General features: G+C 36.4%; 2 protein-coding genes across 2 annotated transcripts; both read right to left on the minus strand.

The window, feature by feature from the left end:
- Positions 1-812: 812 nt before the first annotated feature.
- On the minus strand, positions 813-7,147 carry LOC110787892 (boron transporter 4). The gene is made up of 13 exons (XM_021992531.2): positions 6,989-7,147; positions 6,248-6,378; positions 6,054-6,136; positions 5,718-5,910; positions 5,472-5,610; positions 4,743-5,075; positions 4,435-4,608; positions 3,885-3,980; positions 3,683-3,799; positions 3,265-3,584; positions 2,491-2,770; positions 2,287-2,397; positions 813-1,562 (listed from the first exon to the last, which is right to left on the minus strand). Exons 2-13 carry the CDS (start codon positions 6,370-6,372, stop codon positions 1,551-1,553), a joined length of 1,983 nt encoding a protein of 660 aa, XP_021848223.1. The 5' UTR covers positions 6,373-6,378; positions 6,989-7,147; the 3' UTR covers positions 813-1,550.
- Positions 7,148-22,853: 15,706 nt separating this feature from the next.
- Positions 22,854-24,584, minus strand: LOC130472276 (uncharacterized). Its single transcript, XM_056842843.1, has 2 exons — positions 24,160-24,584; positions 22,854-23,479 (listed from the first exon to the last, which is right to left on the minus strand). The coding sequence occupies exons 1-2, from the start codon at positions 24,245-24,247 to the stop codon at positions 23,169-23,171; spliced, it is 399 nt and encodes a 132-aa protein (XP_056698821.1). The 5' UTR covers positions 24,248-24,584; the 3' UTR covers positions 22,854-23,168.
- Between the last annotated feature and the right edge of the window lie 939 nt (positions 24,585-25,523).

Below are 25,523 nucleotides of genomic sequence, written 5' to 3' on the forward strand. Positions count from 1 at the left end.
ATGGTTAATGTTCACAATGAAATGGTTCACTTCATTGGTCTTTTATGTTTTTACAAGCGCCTATATTGTTTATTTCCAAATAAATAAATAAATGCTCATTTCCAAAATAGTAAATGTTCATTCCAAATAAATAAATAAATAAATGTTCATTTCCGAAATAGTTAATGTTCATTTTTGTAGTTTATTTCCAAATAAATAAATAAATGTTCATTCCAAATAAATAAATAAATGTTCATTTCCGAAATAGTAAATGTTCATTTTTGTATCAGTATATTAATGTTCATTTTAAACAACACAAAACGACATCGTTTTGGATGGGGGTACAACCAGCTTTGGCTATTATAGCCAAAAATTTGCGCTTTGAGGGAGAGATCCCTTACCACTCCCCCCCCCCCCCCCCCCCCCCCCCACCCACTCCTAAAGTGTCCAGCCTGTTAATCTGGATTGGGTTGACATGTGCGAGGTTCCGACTCGGTAAACACTTCATCTTACCTTCTGAACAAAAAAAACAATTATCCCGTTATGCCGGCCCATAACCCCTTATTTGTGTGTGAAAATGTATGAAATAAATTTACGGCCCACAATTTGTGCTTTCTATCATGCATTCTTACGTTGCCGATTTTTGCAAGCCCAACCTTTTATTGTGAGAGGTGGGAACATGTCTGTTAAATCAGGTCATCAACAGGTTACAGATCGGATATAATCGAATAATGTTTTGTGCTTGATCATTATACTCATGGATTGAATGCATGAATTTATTTCCGGTCAGTTTTTGACATCCTTAATTGGATCAATCGTCTAAAATCATAAAATTGAGAGAAAAAGTTTGAGATTTATGTTCCGGGGGTGGTTATACATGTAAAATTTAAGGAGCTAATATACCTATAACCTCAATATTAACAAGGAAAATTTGGTAATATTAATCCAACCTTTGGCCGATTTTCTTTTATTAATCCCACCTACGACATATTTTTTAATAATCCCACCTTTACTACCCGACGACTTTTATTGGGCTTAAGTGGCCGGTAATCGGTGAAAAAGTCAACGAGATGGTGATGAATTGATGATGATGACTGAATATATCGAGAGAGAGTACTGCCATGTAGAGAAATAATGCCGCTTACAACAGTTTTATGACCTGTTGGGCCCAATAAAAGTTGTTGGGTAATAAAGGTGGGATTATTAAAAAATATGTCGTAGGTGGGCTTAATAAAAGAAAATCGGTCAAAGGTTGGATTAATATTACCAAATTTTCCTATTAACAAATTCACTAAGATGTCATTGGCTATTCCTATACAACTTAGGAAGTAAAATGTCTAAGAAAAAATGATGTGGTAACACCTTCCTAATTAGTCCTAGCACAGAGTTTTAACTGCCTTTCTACAAAGAATGAAATGTTCGTATAATTCTTCAGTTTCTTCTAAGATTTCAACTTCCTTATGCAAAGTCAGTCCCTCTCCTTCTTCTATGATGCAATATGCTCTTTCAGAATCCTGGTTGCTCATACTAAAGTATTAGTACTTCACTGTGGTCTGTGGAGGAACAATCTTTTACGGGTGAACCTGGTAAAAAAATAAAACATGGCACATTCGTATAAGAAATCATGCGAGTAGTTCTTGTTACTTGTCAAGCCAAGCTAAGAAAAGAAGTAAGCACACCCTGAAAATAATGTGTTATGAACTTATGAACTAGAGCAGAAAACAAATCTCACAGCAAGTATCTACCATATCAAAGATAAAGTGTTTTTCAACTAAGATTGGGCAAGGAATTTTGTGTTGTGGTGGGACTAGGATTAGGAAGATGATTTTTCATGGAAAACAATTTTCAAAGGAAAACATCAATAGCTTTCCTTTGTTTGTTTCCTTACAACTTACAAGAAAAATAACATAAAAGTGGAAATGAGAGGAGAGAAAAGGAAATGTAAGGGATTAGGGTGGAAAATATGACATTCCTTCTTTTCAAAAGGAAAGTTGGATTTCCCCTAGAAAAAGTTGTTTTCCACCTTTGAAAAAATTGTTTTCCACTCTTAACAAAACAAGCAAAGGAAAATGGGATAATCATTTTCCGAAAAGGTAAAACAAACGGAGCCTTAATGTGGTTTTTGCTTAGTTTTGTTATTTTTTGCTTGTTTCTTCCCCTCTCTTTCACTAGAACAAAAAAAAACAACGTTGGAGTGCATACACTATAAAGTAATTAAGCTCCACCTGGTTTTCTTTCCGAAAAAATAGAATCAAAGTATATATCATGCTAAAAGTAGGCTGCAGAAACAGTGAATTTCATTCTCACCTGTGGATTTTTAAAGCTCAAGGTTCTGATCTTGAACTCTCCTCTGCTGGTTGTAAGTTCATCAAGTATCTCACCATCATCTCCCACTGGTTCGTCTTCAGGAGTTTCCCTCTGCAAATCACAAATCATTCATCACATCACATTGTTTCCCTATTATACTTCGTATATGATTACTGTGTATCCATGAATGAAAAGCTTAAATACCTTGAAAGACAAGCTAAGAGCACGTCTTGGTGCAGCAACAATCTCCTCATACTCAGCAGCATCAAGTTCTTGCAGATGAATTGGATGGAACATTTTCGGGAGAATATGTTGCCGTATGCTTATGAGAATGAAAAATGGCAACGGGAAAAGAATCCCAGCAATCGGTATCCAAGTAATCCCAAAGCAGATCAACAAGTATACAAACTGGAATAGAGTGAAAGCAGCAATGTTTTTGAAGGGCACTGATTCAACATATGATGCATGTGCTTGATCCAGAACCCTGCGCCCGTCAATTGATTATTAAATAGTGATCAGATTTCATTATTTCAATATCAATGTTGAGGATGACATAACAAACTGTTGTGGTATCATTTCAAGTTTTTTGTTCTCAACCACAAATTAGAAGGTGCACCCGTTTGTATGTAGTTCTACATGCAACCGGGTTGAAGCACATTTTACATATTTAAAAGCACATTTTACATATTTAAAAGCACATATTTATATATCTCTTCCGTTTCTTTTTACTTGCAAAACTTTGTTTTTCATCTGTAACAATGTGCTTTAAAACTGTAAAAAGTGCTTTTAATTTGTAAATATGTGCTTGTAAACTATAAAAATATGCTTTTTGAGGGGTTAAAAGTATAAAACGAACCGGTTGCATGTAGTTCTACATGCAACCGGGTGTACCTTCTACCAATTGGTTCTCAAGTGTTTAAAATTTGTTTTAGGAAATTCTAAGTACTTTTCAGGTTTGGACAATCAAGTGTAACTTACTTGTATCTTCTAGATGGAGTGATGAAAAGAAGGAGGATTCTTTCCCAGAACTGGTTCCCTGGGAGACTATCAATGGCCATATACGCAAAGTATCCCCAAAGAACAGAGGTGGGTATCAACTTGATCACGGGCATAGCAAACACAGCGCCTGCTACAAGGATCGATTGTAAGAGGTTACTAACTCTTTGCTCGTTGACTCTAACAGGCAAATAAGCATCAATGTGATCAAGTCTGAAAGTATTGTTGTCTTTTCCTTCTTTGTTGTCTCCCTTTATCACTGCTTGTTTCAGTTCTTCAAGCTCTTTGGCAACTTGATGGGGCTGAACAAGGCAACAACTGTTATGTTATCATCCAGCACTTTTCTAATATACTTAAAAATATAGATTATCTCAACTAATTAAGTATTTTGAGAGCTTACATCAGCGTTTTCATCCATTTCAATGAAAATATCTTGCATCTGACCATAGATTTCAGTGCTGCTAGCGCGTTTCTTCATATTTTCTTTTGCAGATTCTACCATCTTCTTCCCTATAAGCTGTAACAAAATCACATGATATAAGAAGGCGAATGACTTAACAGTTAATATGCTAACAAGTTGATTTCAGCTGGAATACACTTACATGCTTCTTCAGGGTAGCAAGGCTCTTTGTATGCATTGGAGATTGTGGAAGGACGCCGTTTGATGGAGGAAGACCAATTAGGCCACAGAGCAATGTCTACCATGGCACAACCAAAATTTAAGCACGATCATTAGTCACTTTAATTCATTTGATGATTTCAATGAGATATTGTGTTTAAGGCTCCCGTTTGGTAGGGTGTAAAACGTTTTCATTGAAAACGATTTTTCCCTTTTCAATCATTTTACGTCGTTTGGTTGGGCAAGGGACAAAAAACAATTTTCCATAACTCCCTCAAAGGTGGAAAAACATTTTCCATTTGGAAGGGAGAGAAACCACTTTTCCTCCTTACCTCCCTCTCCTTTCTTCCCCTCAATCTTCACCATCTTCTCCCATTTTCTTTAATGGAACCAAACAAAGGAAAACTAGTTTGGAATTGTGTATTCCCTTGAAAAATGTTTTCCATAGAACATCATTTTACAATGAAAACGTTTTACACCAAACCAAACGGAGCCTAAAAGGAGAAGGTAGTCATTCATTTTATTAAACATACCATAAAACCAAGCACCAAGATGTCATAGTGGTAAGCAGAAGGCTTTCTCAGATTGAATTCCTTTTGCTGTGCAAGTTGTGAAGCAACACTGTGGTCGAAAAAATAGAGTCCCGCCACCATTAAAGCAGGGACTATTGCAGCAAAAACATATACAATAGGCACCTTGACCATATCCTGCATTTTGGAAACTGATTAAAATCTTTGAAACTTTCATATAGATAGAGTTACTAGTTATGCAATAATGGTGCATTCCAAAGCATTTAAACCAAGAAATTCTTCGTAATTACAACAATCTAATGAGTGATTACCTTGATAACAGTCCAATGGTACAAGGATTCAGATTGCCAAGGAAGAGGACTAAAAAGTCTTCGAGGTACTCCTTCTGGAACGCCTTTAGGAACGCTAAATGATATAGCAGTCCAAACCACAACCATTAAAGGAACCCCGTAATCTGCAATAAGGTTCCTGATACGGCCTGTACCATAGTGCCATGATCTAGCCCTACGGCTCTTTAAGGCCGTTGTAATTAGACCAAATGTAAATATGACCCCTAACAATCCATTTACATAACGCCACTGGAATTGGAACTTCAGTTCACGAAGATCCTCGGCTTTGGGGATTCCAAACTCACTTACAGCTCCCTACATAAACACCATTACAAGTAAATAACACTCAACTGAACAAAGTGCCACATTTATTTGCTAAGTTGGCTGATAAAAAATCTATACTAATATTTTAAAACACAACGTTTTGTGTTGCCACGTGTCAACTCCTCGATTTTCTATGTTTTTCCCTTTTTTTTTCTTATTTGATTGATTAGCCCTTGAAATCCTAATTTACTTTTGTGTTTCTTTCATGACTCCCAATATATTTTTCATTAATGTTCTTTACATTCATAACATACTACTCCGTATTTCATGAACGGTCGAATAATTGATTAGTTCATTGTCTCCAGCAAATAAATATATCAACGTACCCTTTAATTTAGAACATATAATCGTGCATAGCACGAGCTAAAAACTAGTTCAGTGTAATACCTTGATAGCTTCTTGGATGAAAAGAACAGTAATCAACATGCCAAATAACTCCCCAGCAACCCTTGTGAATCGATTAATGATTGCGGCAACATTGAATATCGAAAGAAGAATCAACATGAGGGCAGTCCATACACAAACCCTGGGAAATCAAATGCAAACAAAATAAAAACTAAGGTTAATCAACTTTCAACCTTATATCAATAATCCAAAATCATCATCCTTTTTGTCCAGAAATTAGAATTATACCATCCTGCCCAAGCTAGGTAAAGTTCTTTTCCCAAATCGGGCCGCCCTTGAGCGAATTTGTATAGGTAAGAGTACATAATCACAGTTGGTTCTGCAACCCCTACAATCAAAAGAGGCTGCCCACCAATAATTGATTGTATGATCCCACATATTGCTGTTGAAGCTAAAGTCTCAACTGTGCTCAAGCTTCCATCTACATTGCCAAAAAAATGTATCAAAAATAAAAAATCACCTGTAAAATTTCTGTTCTTCTAAAGTGTCGAGTACCTAACACGGGTATTAAGCTGAAATGAAGAGTCAGAGTAACATAAAGTCATAAAGTAAGAGGAAAATCACCTGTATCTCTGCTGAGTTGCTCCCCAAAGGCTATAACAGGAAGAGCAGAAGCAAAGAAGATGAATGTGGTTGGGGCCAGTATTCTACACTCCAAAATTGAGAAAAATTAGCAAACATTTGAATCGAAATTGATTTAAACTGGAGTTTAAATTGTTGGAAATGAACTGATTGGATTCAGAAAACCCGAAACATACCCGAAACCAGATCGAATACCACCAATCCAATCTTGCTTGTAACATGCCAATCTCCCATTCAGATCATTTGCAATTCCCTGTAATGGTGGCCTCATTTTCCCAAGTCCCAATTTTGCTTCCAACATTGCAATCTTCACTCATTAAAAATGGGTTCTTATCAATTTAGTGAACAATTTCATTAACATCAAAATGGGTTCTTAACTTCTTATCAATTTAGTGAACAATTTCATTTTTGCTTTCTTTCTTTAGTAAAGCATTTCTCTGTAATTAACAAAGAATGCAAAGCAGCTTCATACCTTGTGACTGACAGAGCGACTAAATATATAAAAAATCTAGATTAAATTGATTAAAAATGCTGTTATTATCTGTTCAAAGAAAAAGGATCCAAATCAACTTTCAGATACGCGTTTGCTTGCTAAATTGCACCCTAATCCATTAATTTTATAGCATAAAAATTAGAAAAGGGGGGATTTACATAGAAAACACTAGATGTGAAAATAAAAACATCAAGTGTCTATGACATAAATTACATTCATGGAATTAGATTTATCAACATCAACAAATTTTGGGGAATTTACTACTATGCAAGACCAAGATGTTAATCAATTAAACTAGTAGACATTGGTCATTTGGTTAACTAGCTACCCTACCTTTAAGACATGAACTCAAAACGTGAGAGAAATTAATTTGTATTAAATAGAATAAAACAAAATAAAGAGAGGGTGGCGCAAGAGAACATACAAAGTAGGATGAGGCTGCCGGAAAATGTCGTCGGTGTCGGAAGTTTCTCTCTCTACAAAGTGTGAGATTTTAGAGAGAGAAAGAGATAGATTGAGTAGAGTAGAGTAGAGTAGAGTAGAGTAGAGTAGAGTAGAGTATAGTATAGTAGAGTTACGGTATGTGAGGTTTTAAAAGACCCGCGCTGTGTTTGGTAATGTTGAAAAGGACATGACGTCGGAAGTGGGTCCCATTTTACGATGGTTTTATTTGGGGATTTTGGTTGGGGGAGTGTACTGGTGTTACATGGAGTGTGTTTGATTGTTTGTGTGTAAAATTCTGCGCATTTTACTCGCTAATTAGCTGTCACTTAACACTCTATTCCACCATTTATTGTACTCACTAATCACTTCATTATTATTCTTGGTCAATTTTGGCTGTTTTCATTCATAATTAGTGGACCAGCTACAGCTACAGCTACTTAAAAATGGCACCGGCGGGTTCGGCACGGCACGGTCAAACACGAAAAAAGTCTAGCATGAAATAGATATCGAAAAAGTACGAAATAAATCTGAAGTCGTGGGTCGTACTCGTGTTGCATTTTCTTGAAAAAAGCATGACACAACCCGACAAAAATTAACATGTTAAATACAGTGAAATTAAGTTTAGGCAACCACGACACGACATGATCGAGAGTTGTCGGGTTGGGCTAAGCCTAGGCCACCCTTTGAATTTTATTTTGGCATGACAGAACGAGTGATGGGCTGAGCCAATTCAGGTTCAACTGTTTAAGGCACAACCCACAACCATCTTTATAGTTGGTCTCGATCTCCTACTTCCTACTCCGTATTAAACTGTTTGATTCTTACTTAAATGTCAAACCGTATTCATTAATACGTATAGCTTATTTTTATTTTTTTTGAGGGAAAGATTGAGCTTATCATTAAATCAAGTCAAGTTCCGCCAAGGTTTGTATTCCTTGGGGGAAGGAGTTCATACAAATACGTTCCATGGAGTTTCCAGTGTCCATCTAGCAACAGAATGAGCTACCGTATTCCCAACTCGTCTAACATGCATACATTGAAAGAAACTAAATAATCCACTTAGCTTGCGGATATCATCGTAAATCAAGAAAATAGGAGCATCACCATCCACCTTGTTGTGCACTGTGTTAATCACGTTGGCGCATCACCTTCCAGGACCACCCTTTCAAACCCAAACCACCTCGCCACCTCCAGCCCATATCTTGCCGCACCCGCCTCAGCCATCTCTGGCTTCCATTGTGCATCAATCCGTTTTACCGCTGCTACCAGTAACCTCCTTGTGTCATCACGGATTACCGCACCAAAGCTTGCTCCAATACGTATAGCTTATTGGTAGGGCGTGTTCGGCGGTAGCGTTTGAGGTAGCGGGTAGCGTTTTGACCTAGTCAAGACGCTACTTGTAAAATTTGTAAGTGTTTGGTAAAGTAGCGATTTAGGTAGCGGTTAGCGGTTGAGGTAGCGGTTGGGTAGCTTTTGTCAAACGTTAAAATTAGTAGCGTTTAAGGTAGCGGGTAGCGTTTGACAAATTTATAATAAAATTTTAAATAATATTCTTCCTTTTATTTTTATTTTTATAATATCCACCGCTACTTTTACCGAACACTCATATTAGTTACCGCTACTTTGACAGCTAATCGCTACCCGCTACTATTCACCGCTCCTCGCTACTTTAACCGCTACCCGCTACTCAACCGCTAACCGCTACCCGCTACCGCTAATATTGCCGAACAGGGCCGTAAGCTAGAGGTGTGTGACGTGTAACAATTTATTAACCGTGACATCTATCACACGTTTTTTAACTTGTACTAATGCACTCATCATTAAAAAAAATTAATTCTTTTATTTCAAAAAAAATTACACCATTTTAACTTGTATGCTTGTCGATGAATATCGATAATTATTCTGTGGAGAGTAGTATGTATTTTAAAATTATAAACTGATACTATGTAATAATATTGAAATATACATTGAAAGTTCCATAACATTTTTATGTAATACTTCCTATGTACATCTGCACTAATCCTAATCCTAACACTTCTAAACATACAAACTTGAAGTTACTATTCCTACAATAGTGTTAGGACTGTATTGCCCCCGCCTCTTAATCTTTACTACTGGTTTGCCCCTCTAAGAAGATCATGCCACGCGTTCCAGTCATCCCTGTTTCCCTTCTCCCTCTTTCCCTGCTTCTTTCTTTCACCCCTGGTTTTTGGATGGTGTTTCGACAAACCCTACGCTCTGCTCATCAGCCCCCATTTTCACTCTCCTCCCCCTTCTTCTTTCTCTCTCCTTCATTGTTCTTCCCTGCTACATCAATCTTCTCACCAATAACTGAACCTGGCCGGTGATATTCCAACCAACATGTTTTCTCTCACCTTTTCACTCCTTCTCTGCTGCTTTCAGAACGCTTCAAGATTATGTCGGTTTATGGCGATCGGAGGATCAAGTTCGAGGATTATGAGAAGGAGTCCGAGTAAGGAACTGTGGATAAAATCGCAAGGTGAAAATTAACACTTACGTTTATCTGATTTGATCATGCTAATTCAGCCTAATTGGTGCGTTCCCGTTGGTTTTATTCTTGATTTTTCTGTTTAGACCAATTTTTAGCGTTTGATTGTTAGTTGATTTGTGGTATTTGGTTGCTTGATTGTTAATTCGACTTTTTTCAATTAATGGTTAGTATTGACCAGTGGAATCAAGCAAAATTCGAGTCTTTCATATTGGTTCTTCGTATTTAATTTTTTGGGGATTTTCTTGTGAATTTTTTTGAGGCTAGGGTTTTAAATTTTGACCCCACTTGATGATTTTACTGAATTGTGTGGCTAAAAATTGAAAATTTTGGAAATTTAAAAATTGGCCATTTATTGATTTTGGGTGAATGTTTGGGTTTTTATTTTTAATTGAGTTTGTAGAATTTTGCTCTTTTGTTGAATTTTTTGATTTTCCTTTCTTCTCCTGGAATCTGATAGAATTTGAGTAGGTGTTATTGTGTTTTAATTATTCCTGCTTTTTCCAATAACTTTTGTTCAATTTACACTGTTCCTACTGTAAATGTCAGTCTTGATAATGATTTGATTCTATTGAACTTCAGTGAATTCATTGATAATGATTTTACTGAACATTATTGAATTTAGGGAGTCTGATGAAGTGATGATGTTCTTTGATTAGTGGAGTAGTTCATTCTTATTTCTTACAATTGAATTTCTTGTTAGTTGATTTGAATAGTTGATTTGGAAATTTCTATAATTGTTCTAAGAATTCGTAACTTCATTCTTTTAATGAATTGCAGCAGATATCGATGGTGTTTCCTCCTCATACCATCTGCTCGTCCCAATCGATGTTGGCGAGGTTAGATTTTGATTACATCAGTATTAAATTCTTGAATATCATTTTCCAGTTTTTCTTCTTCTTCTTCTTCTATTTCTATTGCTCTGCTCTAATGCAACTTCCTGCCTGAATATTGAAATATGTATTATTCAAACTCATACAGATTTCTCTTCCCGAACCACAAGAAAACAAAGTAATCAGGTTGGTATATATGAATATTTATATTTAAGAGGAGATATTCTAATGAATTAATTATACATTTACTAAACTCATATGATCTTAGGTCTTAATTTGTATAGTACGAGCATAACCAAAGTATAATTAGTCCTTGATGTGGTAAATGCTCTTAGACTCTGTTGTATGGATTACTGTGTGTTATCGAGAAATAACTCCAGGTTCATCTCCTTTTCCTTCTTTCTTTTTGCAGGTTATGAGAGCCAATGCAGATAGAGTAAACTTTGAGTCTTGATGGTTGCGCATGTGCATGAGATTATAGGTGATAATTTATTGTCTAACAACTAACCTCAATTCTTAATATGATTTATTTTGTTATACATTAGCTTGTTAGTTAGGTACAACTTACAGATGTCAGGACCCATTGCCGCATAGAAAGAAATTGACTCTTATTCTATTCAAATAATAGTGGTCTCCTTCCACTCACGTATTTTTCTCTTGGTGGCTCTACTATCAATTTGTTTATGGGAGTAATATCTGTCCTGGTTTTGAGTTTGTTTATTAGATAACGTGTGCTCGTTACTCATTTCCTCCCAAATCAGCTGATATCTCTGAATGTCTAAATACTCATTTCCACTCACGTAACTTTTTTATGATTTGCGTACCGTCTAATAACCGAATGACTATAACACAGTCCATTTATGAGTGGTTTATTTATTGCACTTATTTATTCTTTCACGCTCCTATCCTTTTTTAGGCAAGAATGGATCAACTAAAGCTTATGGGTCCACTCATTTTGACCGGAATTCTTAAGTCTCTTTACGGGACTAACAATCGGGAAGCAGGTATATTGCAAAAAAAAAGTTCTCTGTGCTATTCTTCGCTAGGTTTTTAATATTTGTATAGTTTGTTAACTTTGTAATGCTTAACCTTTGTTTAACAGAGACATAGTCTTTGCATACTTACTGATGCGTTTGTTCAGATACTATATCTCGGGAGACCAGGACATTTGCTTATCAAGCAATTGGAATTCTTGCGCAGCGTATGCCTACGTTTTTCAGGTAATCACTGAGGACATTCCTCCATTGCGCAATTCCCTTGGTACCATCTTAATTCTCTTGTGGAAAGCTTTCTGATCATAACTGCTTCTTTCAGGGATAAGATAGACATGTTCGTTCGACTTTTTGATGCTATGAAGTCTGATCGAGTCTCAATTTCTCCGTTTAGTTATTCAAGAGGCTACAAGTTCCCTGGCTACTGCTTCTAAGGTAATATTTGTTCTGCCTGTATTCCTAGCTCTAACCTCTAAGGATATCAACATTACTTTGATGTTAATTTGTTGTTTTATTTCTCTTCCACATGTTTCTTCCGTGCATTCTTAGTTATCCTGATTGTCGATACTTTCATTTTTGAAAGGGAGGTGTGGGGGCTTTCTTTCTTGTCAGTACCCCTCACTTGTGATTGTTAACGACTTGTATATGTCGGTTGGATTTTTCGACTGTGCTGGTAAACTTCATTGCTTTTTCTTTGTTCAGTGGAACTCCTTTGAAATAGGATTTCCTATAATACTTGTTTCTGGGCTCAGTATTCATTTCTCTTGCTCTTACCTCTGAATAATAACTGTGAACATCAGCATCATTAATCATATTAAAAGCTTTGGAGAAACTCTTGCTTGATAATTCCCAAGTGGTAATATATATTATTTTGTTTGTGCTTCTATCTACTGTTTGTTCATCACCTTGTCGTTTTTTAATCCCTTTTCCTGAAATAAATTCTTTTAAAAATGTTCTGAAGGACAAAAGTGAGGTGCGATTTTATGTTGTGAGGTGGGCGACATCATTGTTTGATTTGCAGCGCTGTCCTAGCCGTTTTTTTATGTGTGGTTGCTGCTGCTTTTCTTTTGATCTACTATGTTTTTTTGTTTCCAAGGTCTTTTTTAGCTGATCGTTTAACTTTTTAATTGGTTTATAAAATTATCACGTCACAACTCATCGGCGTATCCTATCCTAACACTTATAAAGCTTCATACTTTAGTTTTAATTTGTTTTAAACAATATCCTATAAAGCAATATCCTATAAAACAATATCACACTTATAAACAATATCCTATCCTAACACTTATAAAGCTTCATACAATTTGTTTTAATTTAATCTTGGAATTGGAACTGTTCATGAAGTTTGCAAATGATGTAATTAATTAATAGGTTATCATATCTTAAAAATTGATAAAATTCTTTAGATTGTCACTACCTCTAAGGCATCACTATTTTTTCTCCGGAAAGCCTAATGATTGCAAACCAGAACAGAGATATGAATTGTTGTCTCTTGTTGTAACTAAACCATAATTGATTGTGCTCAAAGAGCTTCGTATGTAATCACTATTCTTTCGCATCGGCAATGAAGGCTCTTCGTTTGCCAAAGTTATCAATTCTTAATTTGTTTTACAAATGTGATTCATTTTATAGTTGTTATAGAAAATGACAACAAATTAGAGTCTCTGAATCGCTTATCTTAGCGTCTTTAGCTTTGTACATTGCCAGAATAGTACGGAATTGATATTCTTTGTGGTGGTTTTAGCTGACTATAGTCCAAAGTGGTCTGATTATACAAGTGACCAAAAACATGTAGATCTATATTATATGAACTTAGGTATAGCTAAAATTAGAATATAAGATGAATTTGATGCAAGGATGGCTTGTGTATTCTTGCATTAATTTTATTGATTTTGCTTATTAATCTATTAAGATTGTATGGGATATGGTTGGCAAATCTGAAAGAACTCGGGATGAAGTTGGCAAATCTGAAACAACTCGGGATGAGATGTTACTTGAGCTGGAGCAAGAGTGCCTAGAAGTATACAGGAGAAAAATTGATGTGGAAAATCACTACAGAGTTCAGCAACTACGAGAAATGATTGTTCAAAGGTGGAGCTGGCATCCATATCTTCTGCAATAGGAGAGAGACATTCGGCAGGTAAGGACCTCTAATACTATTCCCACAATTCATAGTGTAGCTGTTGACGTTTCTTTACAATGCAGATACTACTGGATGTCGTTCATGTATTCAACGAAGTCTCTTCTCTTGCTCAGAAAAAAGCAGTCCATAAAAGTAACTCAGAACGGAATCGAGGTATATATTGCTTCATCAGTTCATCACAAGTTCTTTTTTCTGTCCTCTACAACTGTTATAAGGACCTTTTGCCTCAACTGTTACGTCCACCTCTGTGCAATTTTCCATTTTCTCATCCGTACACTTACTCTCTTTTACAATTACCTTTAAGGTTGTATGTGCTGGTTGTCATTTTTGTTGCTTGGGGTTGTGTCCCTCACTGGCCTCAAATTATTCAAGCACAATGTTTTTGTTTCACACTGAGATTTATCAGCATCAGTATTTGATCCTTTCTCATTCTCTCTTTGTTCATACCAATCATAACCTTCAAGGGAACTCGTACTTTTTCAGATTAGATGCTTGATTAAATTTGCAACTCGACCTATCTTCTATTTCTTTCAGATTGATAAAGTTCTGATTGCCCAATACATTGTAGATCAATGTTTGGATTCTTTAATATGTAGGCATAGTGATTCTAAAAGTGGAATAAAGCGTATTGGAAGTTTTTCAACTGGTGATGTTGACATAGCAGATGTTTACCCTAAACCCTTTACAACCAGGCTTTCTGTTTTATGAGAAGTAAACTCATTAGGAGCTAAGATTAGAAAAAAAGGTAATTTCCATGAACCTGTAGTTCTCTTTTCTTGATGTACGAAGTAACTTGAGAATGATTAACCTAACTTGACATGTATTTGTATCCAGTTTTGGTGTTCTATATAGGCATCTAGATGATCTTTTTGATGCCATGTAGCCCACTTGACTGTGTGGCGTATCACTCACTTAAAATACCAGGGTTTAGTTTCCCGCCTCGTGCTAGCCACCTAACCTAGAATCCTTACCTATGGGAATGAAAAACTTATGATTACCTTTCCAACCTAGAGATTATGCATGAAAGACATGCTGGGGAAGAAATAATTTTCATTGTCTTCTTAATGTTCAATACTTTACCTATGTTTATATATGAATTTAAATGCTAAATTTCCATTTATTTCACCTAAATTATGCCCCTGTATTATAGTCGTACCTTGGTAATTAGGGATTTTATTTTCGTTTCTCAAGATTATTTTTTCATTACATTATGAATTGTAGATTTAGGAGGTAGTAGGATCTAATTACAAGCTACGGAGAGTTTTAAAATAGGGCTCAGAGGATCCAGCCAATGATAATTATGTTGCAGTGCTGCTTGAATAATGACAGTTTCAAGTAATCAACTTATCTATTTATTTGTTTTCTTATTTGTTTATATTGTGTTCTTTTCACAATACTGTTTAATTCATGCTTTGGTTAGGATAATGCTGCAGAACTCTTCAGACGAGCTTGCAAAATATTCAATACTGAGGCTGAGTTGGAAAGAATCTTATTGAACTGATTCATCTTTTCTCAGGACAATGAAGTTGTTTCTGATTACTCCCACTGTTATAGTTGCACATATGGGACTTCTTTGGAAGGACAAGTCATTTTTTTGTGAATGACTGCAACTCACCTCCAAAGGATATTCATCATCAATCTGATCAGGAGGTAAATTGTTGATAATTTGTACTTTTGAACTACTTGACTACGGTAAATGCTTGCCTGGACTTGAGACCTCAATTGCATTTATTAGATTCTTTTATTGTAGGCTTCCATTCTTTCATTATCTTTTTAGATTTTCATCACATATGATGAAAACTTCTTTTTTAAAGGGGACCCCGTAAGAAATCTGTTGGAACTTATGTCTTACTCATATCTCAGCAAGCTAACCCTACCAAACCTTCCCCGAATTGTGTATTTCCACACTGAAGTAAATAACAGGAGAAATGTTCAATAACCACTGTATGAAAGGAACTTCTGAAAACAGAAAGGAAGGGACTTATGTCAGGTGGAAGAGATCATATGCTGCATGTAAAGTCATTTGTGAGCTGTGATACATTTTGGACCCGATAAGTTGGCAAGCTGTGATATGCTTGGTGACCTAATGTGGTTAGCTCGTTCAAGCTTATGCGAATTGATATTTTCTTATCACATCTTTCACCTTAAAAAGTCAGTAACATGCTTTAGAAACTAAATGTGTTGACGGGACCATCTTGCGTCGTTTGCTCCAAATCCTCATGTCTCCTTTTTAATCGCTAATTTTTAAACACTGATCCTCATTGTTTGGACGGGTTTCAAATGAGTTCAGTTAGGTAGAATTTGATTGCCCTTTGTTTAGTTTTGGGACTGAGTTAGCCAAAAAAGGGATCAGGGGAAATATTTTGGTATTTCGGTATTCTCACAGCTGGCAGGAGTGTATTAGGGCTTTTGTCATTTTATAATTTCTCATACAAATGACCCTTCATTGAGAGGGGAAGTTGTAAGATACGAGAGAATAAAAAAAGAGTATTAAGAAGAAAAGTCTGTGTCCTATTATTCGATTGATGAAAACAAATTTGCCCAAAGGTATTTGTTCATTGTTTGCCCTGTCTGCCTTTTTAAAATTTTGTTTTTGGTTATCTTGCACAGATACTTCTGGAATTACAAATTTATGGGTTGTCAGATTCTCCAAGTCCAGGGATGGGAAGAGAGACAAGTTCTCCGAGATGGCTAATGTTGCAGGTTCCTCTTCCAGTGCATCCACGACAATGAATGGTAGTACTGGAAATAGTTACTGTTTCCCTAGGACTAATTCTTTAACTTTTAGTAGTAGTCCAGTCGAATCAGGTTCTCCGGGCTTGAGTGGATTGCAAAGTCTCGGAAATACATGTTTTATGAACAGTGTGCTTTAGTGCTTAAAACACACTCCTAAACTTGTTGACTATTTTCATGGAGTTTACAATAAAGAACATTTGCACTACCCTGATGAACTTGTATTTGAGGGATTTATATATATATGTAACCTACATCAAGTAATTAGTTGCGTTTCTTATCATCTACGGAATAATGTATTCATGCTTATGATTAATTAGGCTTGTGATTTGCATAGAGTTTCGGAAGATAATTTTTTATATCTTGGGGGAACGTGCGCGCTAGCGCACGTTCCAACAACTAGTATTTTAAAACGGGTAAAGTTGCACGACACTTCTCATTCCCTAAATTTTTTTTTTCTTTTCAAAATAACTAAAACTACTTTTATGGCCAGGATAATACCCAGGGTCAATACACATAGATAAATAACAATAATTATGTATTTCCAAATGAGAAGAATAAAAAGAAATGGAGTAACATACAATATGATGTGATTAATGAATAAGTACTTAATTAACATTCAAACTTGATGTCATGGAGTAACATACACTAATGAAGAAATGAAGTGATAATAAAAAAAAACTTTAAGGGATGCACAATTGCACATGGTGTTCTTTTGTTTGTTTTCTTTGACATTAGTTAATTTTGATTCAATTATTCACATGATTATTGATTTATTTGCTGTTTTGGTTGGACTATCATTTTACATCAAATACCCGTGTCAGATCCTTGACACTCAGACATTAATATGGATACTAAACACTTCATTGTTTCGGTCAAAATCATGAATTTCTTTCACGAGTCAGACACTTAGACACGTACCCGTGTCTGATATGGGTACCCTAAATTAAGTAGCTAGGGAATGTTTAGTGCATCCGATAAGGTTTTATTTTAAGACACGTTAGTTGATTCTCAATTTCTGTATCTGACGTAGTGACCTTGTTGTGGTTTGATAATACAGTTTCCCGTGGGCCGTGTTCACCGTCTGCTGAAGACGAGGGTTAGTGCAAATGGAAGAGTTGGTGCAAATTGCACAAGTACTGGAACTTGCAGGAAACGCGAGTAAAATCATGCAGGTCAATCGGTGGTGACCCTGCTGTAAACATGAGGCCTCACTTGAGTCCACAACCATCACCAACAGCCTTCAGAAACCTGGTTTTACAAACTATAGCTCGGTATGATCACGATAGACCTGTTCAACGGGCCGAGTTAGGGTCAGACCAAGCCAAAATAAAACGGGCCGGGTTAGGCTTACAAATACATAGAAATAGGTTTACAACGGTCGGGGTTTTGGACCGATTTTTTCGGTCCGGGTTCGGTCCAAGCATAACCGGTTCGGTCTCCGGATATTGAATTATCAAAATTTTGGTCTTCGGTTCGGTCCGGGTCGGTCCAGTTCGGTTCGAGTTTAGACTGATGAACATCCCTAACTGTACATTTATAAATGAAGTAATCATTCCCCTTTTTTTTGCATTCACTTTTGTTCAATTTTTTATTTATTATTAAAAGAACATATGTGTTTACAGTAGCGGAGACAGAGGGGCGGGTGGGGGCGGCCGCCCCCCAAAGTAAAAGTCAACCATGGTTCCGGAAATATCGCACCATAGTTGACTTTTACTCTTCTAACCATTACTTTGACTCTTAATATTTCAAATCGTGTGTAAGTAAAAATTATGAAAAATTAATATTTATAAAATATATATAGATACAAACCTAACATGACCCCACATGACTAAAATTTTCATACGTACGAATCACAAAAAATATCCAAAGTCGTAGTGTGAATAGTGTAAAAACAAATGGTGCGATATTTCCGGAACGAAGGAAGTATATAGTATTAAATGCCAATAAACTCTGCCAAACTTGTCTTGCCCTAATGGTCAAGTGTCCAATGTTTCACACAATTAACCCAAGATTGAATCCCTACAATGACACATTATGTACATTTTTTTCTGACATAAATTTCTCGCCCCCCCCCCCCCCCCCAGCCTGAAATTCCTGGAGGAAGTGTAACTTTTAACAAATAGGTATGTTGTTCAATCCTTGCTACATGTTTTTTGTTTGTCAATGACATGACGTGATGCTGATAGTGATGACATGGCGTAATAAGAAGGGACGTACGTGACACGTATACATTTTTAAGAACGTCGTTTAATATATTAGTATAGATATATATATATATATATATATATATATATATATATATATATATATACTCCCTCCGTCCTAGAACACTCGAACCGGTTTGAACGGCACAGAGTTTAATGCAATATAATTCACTTATTATTTAATTTCATAGTAGTTGATAGCGGGAATTTTTTTTAATATAGATAGTGAAAATATCTCAAAGTTTATAGGGGTAGTGGAAAATTACTCACTTTTTTTTAAAGAGAGTGATATAGGTGAGTCCGAGTAAATAGGTCTGGAGGTCCCTAAACTTTGCCAAAAGGAGCAGTTAGGTCCCTCAAGTTTCAAAAGGAGCATTTAGGTCCCTGCGTTTGGATGGAAAACGCTGCTTTTTGTTTTCCGTCACTAACGGCCGTTAAAATTCAATTAAATTAAAAGGAAACTAAATAAAAGGCACTAAACGACAAAAAAACAGTTACATTTACCATTTACCAATAATTAAATAAAGGGGAATTCATTTCAGTTAGCTTTTTACAAAAATATAGCCGTTGAGGCTCTCAAAAAACAGAGTATTTAACATTCCATGCACAACAAAACAACAATAAAACACTTAAAAAACAAAATTCTTTCTTCTCCATCTTCTGCTCTGTGTTTTTTCTCTGTTGCTCCACCATAGCTGACTCTTCTCAACAAAAAGGTATTTTTCTGCCATTTTTTTTAAAATCTTAAGTTAGCTTATTTTAACAATAATTAAACATATTTAGGAAATAATTATTAAAACGTAATTTATTTGCAGAATGATGAACAGGGCTATCTCTTTGTTCAACAATGGTGATAATGAACACCCTAAGAGGTGCTACTGTGGATTCACAGTATCCATTCAAAAGGCATGGACAAAAGAAAATCCTGGAAGGAGGTTCATTGCTTGTCCAGATTATGATGTTGAAACAAACAGAAGGGGTTGCATTTTTTTTAGATGGATTGATGAACAAGAACCAACAACTTGGCAAACAATTGTCATACTAGGGTTAATGCAAGATAAACAAAGTCTTGCTGCTGAAGTTGATAGTTTTAGGACAAAACTTAGTGAAGCTAACAATTATGCAAGGAAGAGGGAGGCAGACTATGTGATGAGCAAGATGAGAAGACCTATTAGTGTGAAATGTGAAGTGTGGGTTGTAATCCTAGTGGTTCTGTTTTTTTTTTATCTGGTTTGTTTTAAGTTAAGTGGGTTAAGTGGGTAGGTAAAATGTAATGATCTGCACTAATGAAATGTAATGAAGACTTTAAATTCAATAAAATCTAACCTCATGGTCTTTTTTCTAATCTTCTAGCCATTGCAAGATCCTGCAATGCTTGGCTTGATATTGTGTGTCCTTGACTTGGTTGAGTCTGTGACAATGGGAAGTCATGTGCAGGGAAGGAGTAGATGGTTTGCTCACCCCCATGATCAGAATAGAAAGTTGCAGGAGGTCTTTGCCTCTGTGGTGTGGGGAAGTGTTGTGATATAGGCTGCATTAATTAAAACAAATTAGGAACAAGTTGGCTTCAGTACAGTAAAGTAACATGTAAGAAAGAATTTGAGTATATTGAATGACTTACAGTAGCTATTCTTTGATACCCATTTGGGTAGGTATTAATACCCACACCCCTATTGTGCATTGGTATAGCTGAACTGGTTCTTGGGTGTTGTTGCTGTGGTGTGGTCTGCTCTGCAGTAGCATGATTGTTGCTGTGTTGTTGTTCCTTAGGGGCATTCTTGCAACCCCTTTTGTTGTGGCCTATCACACCACATAAGCTGCATTTCATAGAACAACCTGTTCTCTTCAGCTTACCAGATGCAGTTACCTCTCCAACACCATATCTCCTCTTTGTTTTAGGTCTTCCATTGACCTTTTTCACCTTTGGAGCCACAACAATGCTATCAGAAGTAGGCCACTCTTGAGGACCATTTAAAGGCTCTAACAAAAATTCATATGCCTTCATGTAGGTTTGTTTGCAGAAATATGCATTGACATATTGTTCTGGGTGGTCTACTTTATTCCATATAGCAACAATTGCATGTTTGCATGGAATCCCACTCACCTGCCATGCATTGCAACTGCAAGTATGTTGGTTCAGATCCACCACATACTTAACCTGTGTTGCACCTTCTCTTACTCCATAGCAAAACCCACCATCCCAGTATGCATTCCAACCCCTAGCCCAAATTTTGTGTTTCTCTAACTGAATTTGGATCCTAGGACACAACATTATCTCCTTTTTCCCAATAAAATCTCTTTTCTTATGCAGTCTTTCCATCAAACCCTCTCTGATATCTTCCAACATGGTAATAATAGGCTTGTGCCTTGCACTCAAGATGTATGCATTAAACACCTCACTCATGTTGTTGTCTACACTGTCACAACAAGATAATGGAGTGTAGAATGCCCTACACCATTTCTTGTAGTTCCTTTTCAGTAGGTCTTCAGCAGCTTCATGTGAAATACCCCTCATTACTTCAATGTTTTCATTGAAGTGATTTACTGTGTTGCTTTTTGCAATAGTCCAAAATTGTTTTCTGTACTCTAAACCACCTCCAAACACTCCCCTAAAGTTACAGTACACATGCCTGCACACACCCTACTTTCAGCTTGTGGAAACACATTTGACACAGCAGCAAGTAAACCCTTTTGTTGGTCAGACATGAAAGTGTACCCTGCTCCTTCACTAGTGCCTAAATCAGTAGCTAGAAGTTCTAGAAACCAACTCCATGTGTCAGTGCTCTCAACCTCACAAACAGCCCAAGCCAAAGGGAACATTTGATTGTTTCCATCCCTCCCTACTGCTACTAACAATTGACCCCCAAATGGTCCCTTTAAGAAACATCCATCAAGTGATATGAAAGGTCTGCATCCTGCCAAGAACCCTTTCCTAAGTGCCTCAAAACACAAATACAGTCTGTCAAACACATTTGCATCCAACTTCAACTTCACTGTGTTCCCTTGATTGCTTCTTATTATCTCAGCTGCATACCTTGGGAGTAATGCATACTGCTCTTTGTATTCACCAACAATGAGTGCTTGACCCCTTCTCCTAGCTCTGGCAGCCTTGTCTTTGCTCACCCTTATACCCTTTTCTAACCAAATGGTTTCCTGAATATCTTGCACTCTCATGTAAGGGTTAACCTTAAACAGATTCTGGTAGTGTTCTGCAATCCAATGTGAAGTCATCTTCTTAATGATAGGTGTCCTACCACAAGTGTGCTCACTGACAAATGTTTTCACTGTAAATGACCTTCTTCCTCTCTCCCATGAAGCCCAAATTCTCCATTTACAACCTTTATCTTTGTGCTCACACTCTGCACAAACCCTAGTGGAATCATTCTTAGAAAATGGAATGTTTCTTCCTTTATCAATTGAATAATCTATGATTGCTTTCCTAAATGTCTTTGGATTCTCAAACTGTTGCCCAACATAAAAAGTGGCTTCCCTCTCTTCAGTTTCAGTGTTGTTTTGCTTCTGTTTCCCTCTCCCCCTCTTATGGTGTTGTGGTGCAACTAAGTAACCAACATCATCCTCATCTTCTGACTCACTAGGGCTGTCTAAGTCACTGTATCCATCAAAGTCATCCCCCAAATTCAGACCACCTTCTACTTTACTTTCTGCTAGTTTTTTCAGCATTACTAACTCCTCAAAATAAGCCTTTTCCCTTCTCATATCATCAGATATCTTAGACCTAGCAGTGGCTAACTCATCATCATCTTCATCTGTACCCTCTGAATCATAATCAATTTCAGGTTGAGGCACATTTTGAGGTTGAATTTGAGGTTCAGGTTGAGGTTCAGGTTGAGTTTCAGTTTGTTTGGGTGGGAGTACTGTAAAAGGTGGTTCCACATAATCAGAATTTAAGTCAACCACATCAGTATTCAACAACTCAAGGAAGCTACCTCTCCCTCCTCCCCCTCCTGCACTCCTGTTTAGGTTAAAGTTGTAGGTGGGTTTGATTTTATGTTCAATGTATATATGAATGCTTTTGTATTTAAAGAGTAAAGCTAAGAAAGGGTCACAAGTACTACTATCAAAACCTAAAAACCTAACCCCATTCTTGAATTCTTTCCTAGGGTCCCAGAAATGTACTTTCTCTATATCATTATAACCTAAACTATCCACTAATTCCTTAACATATTTGCCATCTGCATTCTCATGGATGTAATCAAAGACATCCACCCTCCCCCCACTATAAACCATATCACCTTGCACAACCCATTCACCACCATGATGCACATATATGCAAGGGTTCAAAGTCAAATCATCAACATCATCTGATCAAAGTTAAACAATATCAATTAAAAAAACAAAACTTTAAGAAATCAAACCAAACCAAATCTTGAATAACAACACAAGAGATAACAAAAGGTTAAATTGCATTCATTCATTCATCATGATCATGTCAGTTGCATTTACAAAAGGGTAGGCTTCAACCCTAACATTTCAAACCTCAATCCACTATTGAGGGAGAAGCCTACGGTTAGATATAAACTACTGTCATAGCAGTGACAAATACCAAAAACCAACATTTGTCACATTCACAAAAACCTACTTGCAATGACAGTAGTAATGTAATTGTCCTTGAAAATTAAAAATAAAAAAAGCTATAAACAAGCTGGATCATCATAAGCTTGACAAAAGAGGGGCCACCACCAGCGCCACCACCACCCACCCCTGCATGGCCTCCACCACCAGCTACTCCTCCTCCTTGAAAAGGAGGGGGAAGCCGTCAAAGTAGACGGTCATGTCCTTGTCCATCCAGGCGTGGAAGTCACGGCCATCATTGTCAATGATGTCCATGATCACCCACTCCCGCAGCCATGCGCGGTAGCATCCTTGAGGGTAGTGGTATGGGAGGCGGTACCGCAACTTGGCCCACCTACGCCACTGCTTGCATACCATCTGCACAGCAGCCTGCCCCTCCCAGTCCAGCTTGGTGAAGATCTGGGTGATGAGGATGTCTTGATGATGGCAAAGGGGGTGTGCCTCCCTTAAAGCAAGGTCTCCTAAAGTCAAAGTAACGGCCAAAGTCAATAAAACAGTAAGTAAACCCTAATTATTATACGAAATCTAGATTAAAATACTTCTAAATTAAGAAACAATAGTTTAAATAAACACCATTTTCAAGAACATGCAAGCATCAATTCGAATTAATCAAACTCTGTTTTTTATTTAAGTGAATCAAAAACAGTAAGTGAAACCCTAATTACTACAAAATCTAGTTTAAATTAATTCCAAATTACGCAACAATTGTATAATTTAACATATTAAACACCATTTTCAAGAACATGCAAGCATCAATTCGAATTAATCAAACTCTGTTTTTTATTTAAGTGAATCAAAAACAGTAAGTGAAACCCTAATTACTACAAAATCTAGTTTAAATTAATTCCAAATTACGCAACAATTGTATAATTTAACATATTAAACACCATTTTCAAGAACATGCAAGCATCAATTCGAATTAAATATTGGAAAGTAAAAACGGACGAAACCCTAATTTCAACTTCAATTGAAAAATTATGCGAAATCAGCCCACGATTGTTTAAATTAACATATAAAACACCACAATCAAGATAATGCATGCACCAATTTTGGGAAAAAGTTACTTAACAAAAAAGCCCTAATTTATCATGGCTCAACTGCAAACATTTATTGAAAAAACCGACAAATTGAATGAAAATACCTTCGTCCCATCTGGAAATTCTTGTTCTCTTGGGGGTGCGACATTCCCACTTATCAGCAGTCCTCTTTCCTGATACGCAAGAACCCATTTTTGCAGAAAACTCAGAGTAATAACTTCAAATTCTCTTAAGTGTTTGAGTGAGTAAATGGCAAAAAGACAACTGAGAGTGAAAATGGGGGGGGGGGGGGGACCATATAAATAGGAAGTGAAAAGGGGGGAAATAGGGTTGGGAACAGTAAAAAATTACCGCCAAAACATTATTAGGAAGGAACCAGAAAAAACGAGAGAAGTTGGAAGGTTTCCACGTGTACACATTGAAAAAGTAAGTTGAAACCTCTAAGTAATTGGAAAAGGCTTCTTTTCATCAAAATCATCTGTTTTCAATCATTAATCTACGTGTATATTAATTCTCCTTTTATTTTAATAATTTTTAATAATATTATATTCATTTTAACGGCCGTTAGTGACGGAAAACAAAAAGCAGCGTTTTCCATCCATTTTGAGGGACCTAAATGCTCCTTTTGAAACTTGAGGGACCTAACTGCTCCTTTTGGCAAAGTTTAGGGACCTTCAGTACAGTTTACTCAGGTGAGTCCATGAGTAATTATAATATAAATAAAAGTTTGCCAATTATGTAAATGGTAAAAAAAACACATCAGTACGTGTCCTAAAAATATCCCATAATATATATCTTTTGTAAGAAGAAAAATCTATAACTACATATAAAAGAGAACATATGGTTTGAGTCTAAAACCCATTTAAATAGTGCTGTCTTTTCCAAAATTTACTTCCATGTCCCTCCAGCTGTCTTCTTTCCATTTCACCATTTTTTTTTTCCTCTTTTGATATAATTATCTCTGGGTAAATAGTAGTGCTGACGTGCTGTAATTTCCACCCCTTTCCGTTCCTCGTTTTTTGCACGTGTCATCATTGATGACATTGTTTACTGTTTGGTTTTCAGCCTAGGAATTCTATTTTGGTCACTATTTGAAAAAGAAACTAGTGTGTGGCCCGGGCGTTGCCCGGGTTTTGACTTTTATTCGGCTTTATTTGTTGTAACTACGTGTTCGTGTAAATGGTGTCGTTATAGAATTATGAGGTTACACACAAGATTAGCGCCCGATTAACAACCTTTTAAAGTTGAAACTCCATGTTCTATTACCCCAAGTGCATGTAATATGTTCTATAATTTATTCAACCACTTACTCGTTATATATTACATTCTATTACCCATAGTTTTTTTTTTAAGCTTAATCTAGAAAAGTAATAACTGTACATTTATAAATTAAGTAATCATTCCCCTTTTTTGCATTCACTTCTTTTCAATTTGTCATTTATTGTAAAAAGAACATAAATGTTTATAT

Source organism: Spinacia oleracea, chromosome 4 (genome assembly GCF_020520425.1).
Source record: "Spinacia oleracea cultivar Varoflay chromosome 4, BTI_SOV_V1, whole genome shotgun sequence".
Classification (NCBI taxonomy): domain Eukaryota; kingdom Viridiplantae; phylum Streptophyta; class Magnoliopsida; order Caryophyllales; family Amaranthaceae; genus Spinacia; species Spinacia oleracea.

Bases quoted from the DNA above. Each gene is read 5' to 3' on its own strand.
- LOC130472276 (XM_056842843.1), bottom strand. From the start codon at position 24,247: ATGGGTTCTTGCGTATCAGGAAAGAGGACTGCTGATAAGTGGGAATGT. The intron at 23,480-24,159 runs GTATTTTCATTC...CTTTGACTTTAG, and splicing joins AATTTCCAGATGGGACGAAG to GAGACCTTGCTTTAAGGGAG.
- LOC110787892 (XM_021992531.2), bottom strand. From the start codon at position 6,372: ATGTTGGAAGCAAAATTGGGACTTGGGAAAATGAGGCCACCATTACAG. The intron at 5,911-6,053 runs GTGATTTTCCTC...TTGGCAATGTAG, and splicing joins GCAACTCAGCAGAGATACAG to ATGGAAGCTTGAGCACAGTT. The intron at 3,800-3,884 runs GTAAGTGTATTC...ATTTTGTTACAG, and splicing joins TTGCTACCCTGAAGAAGCAT to CTTATAGGGAAGAAGATGGT.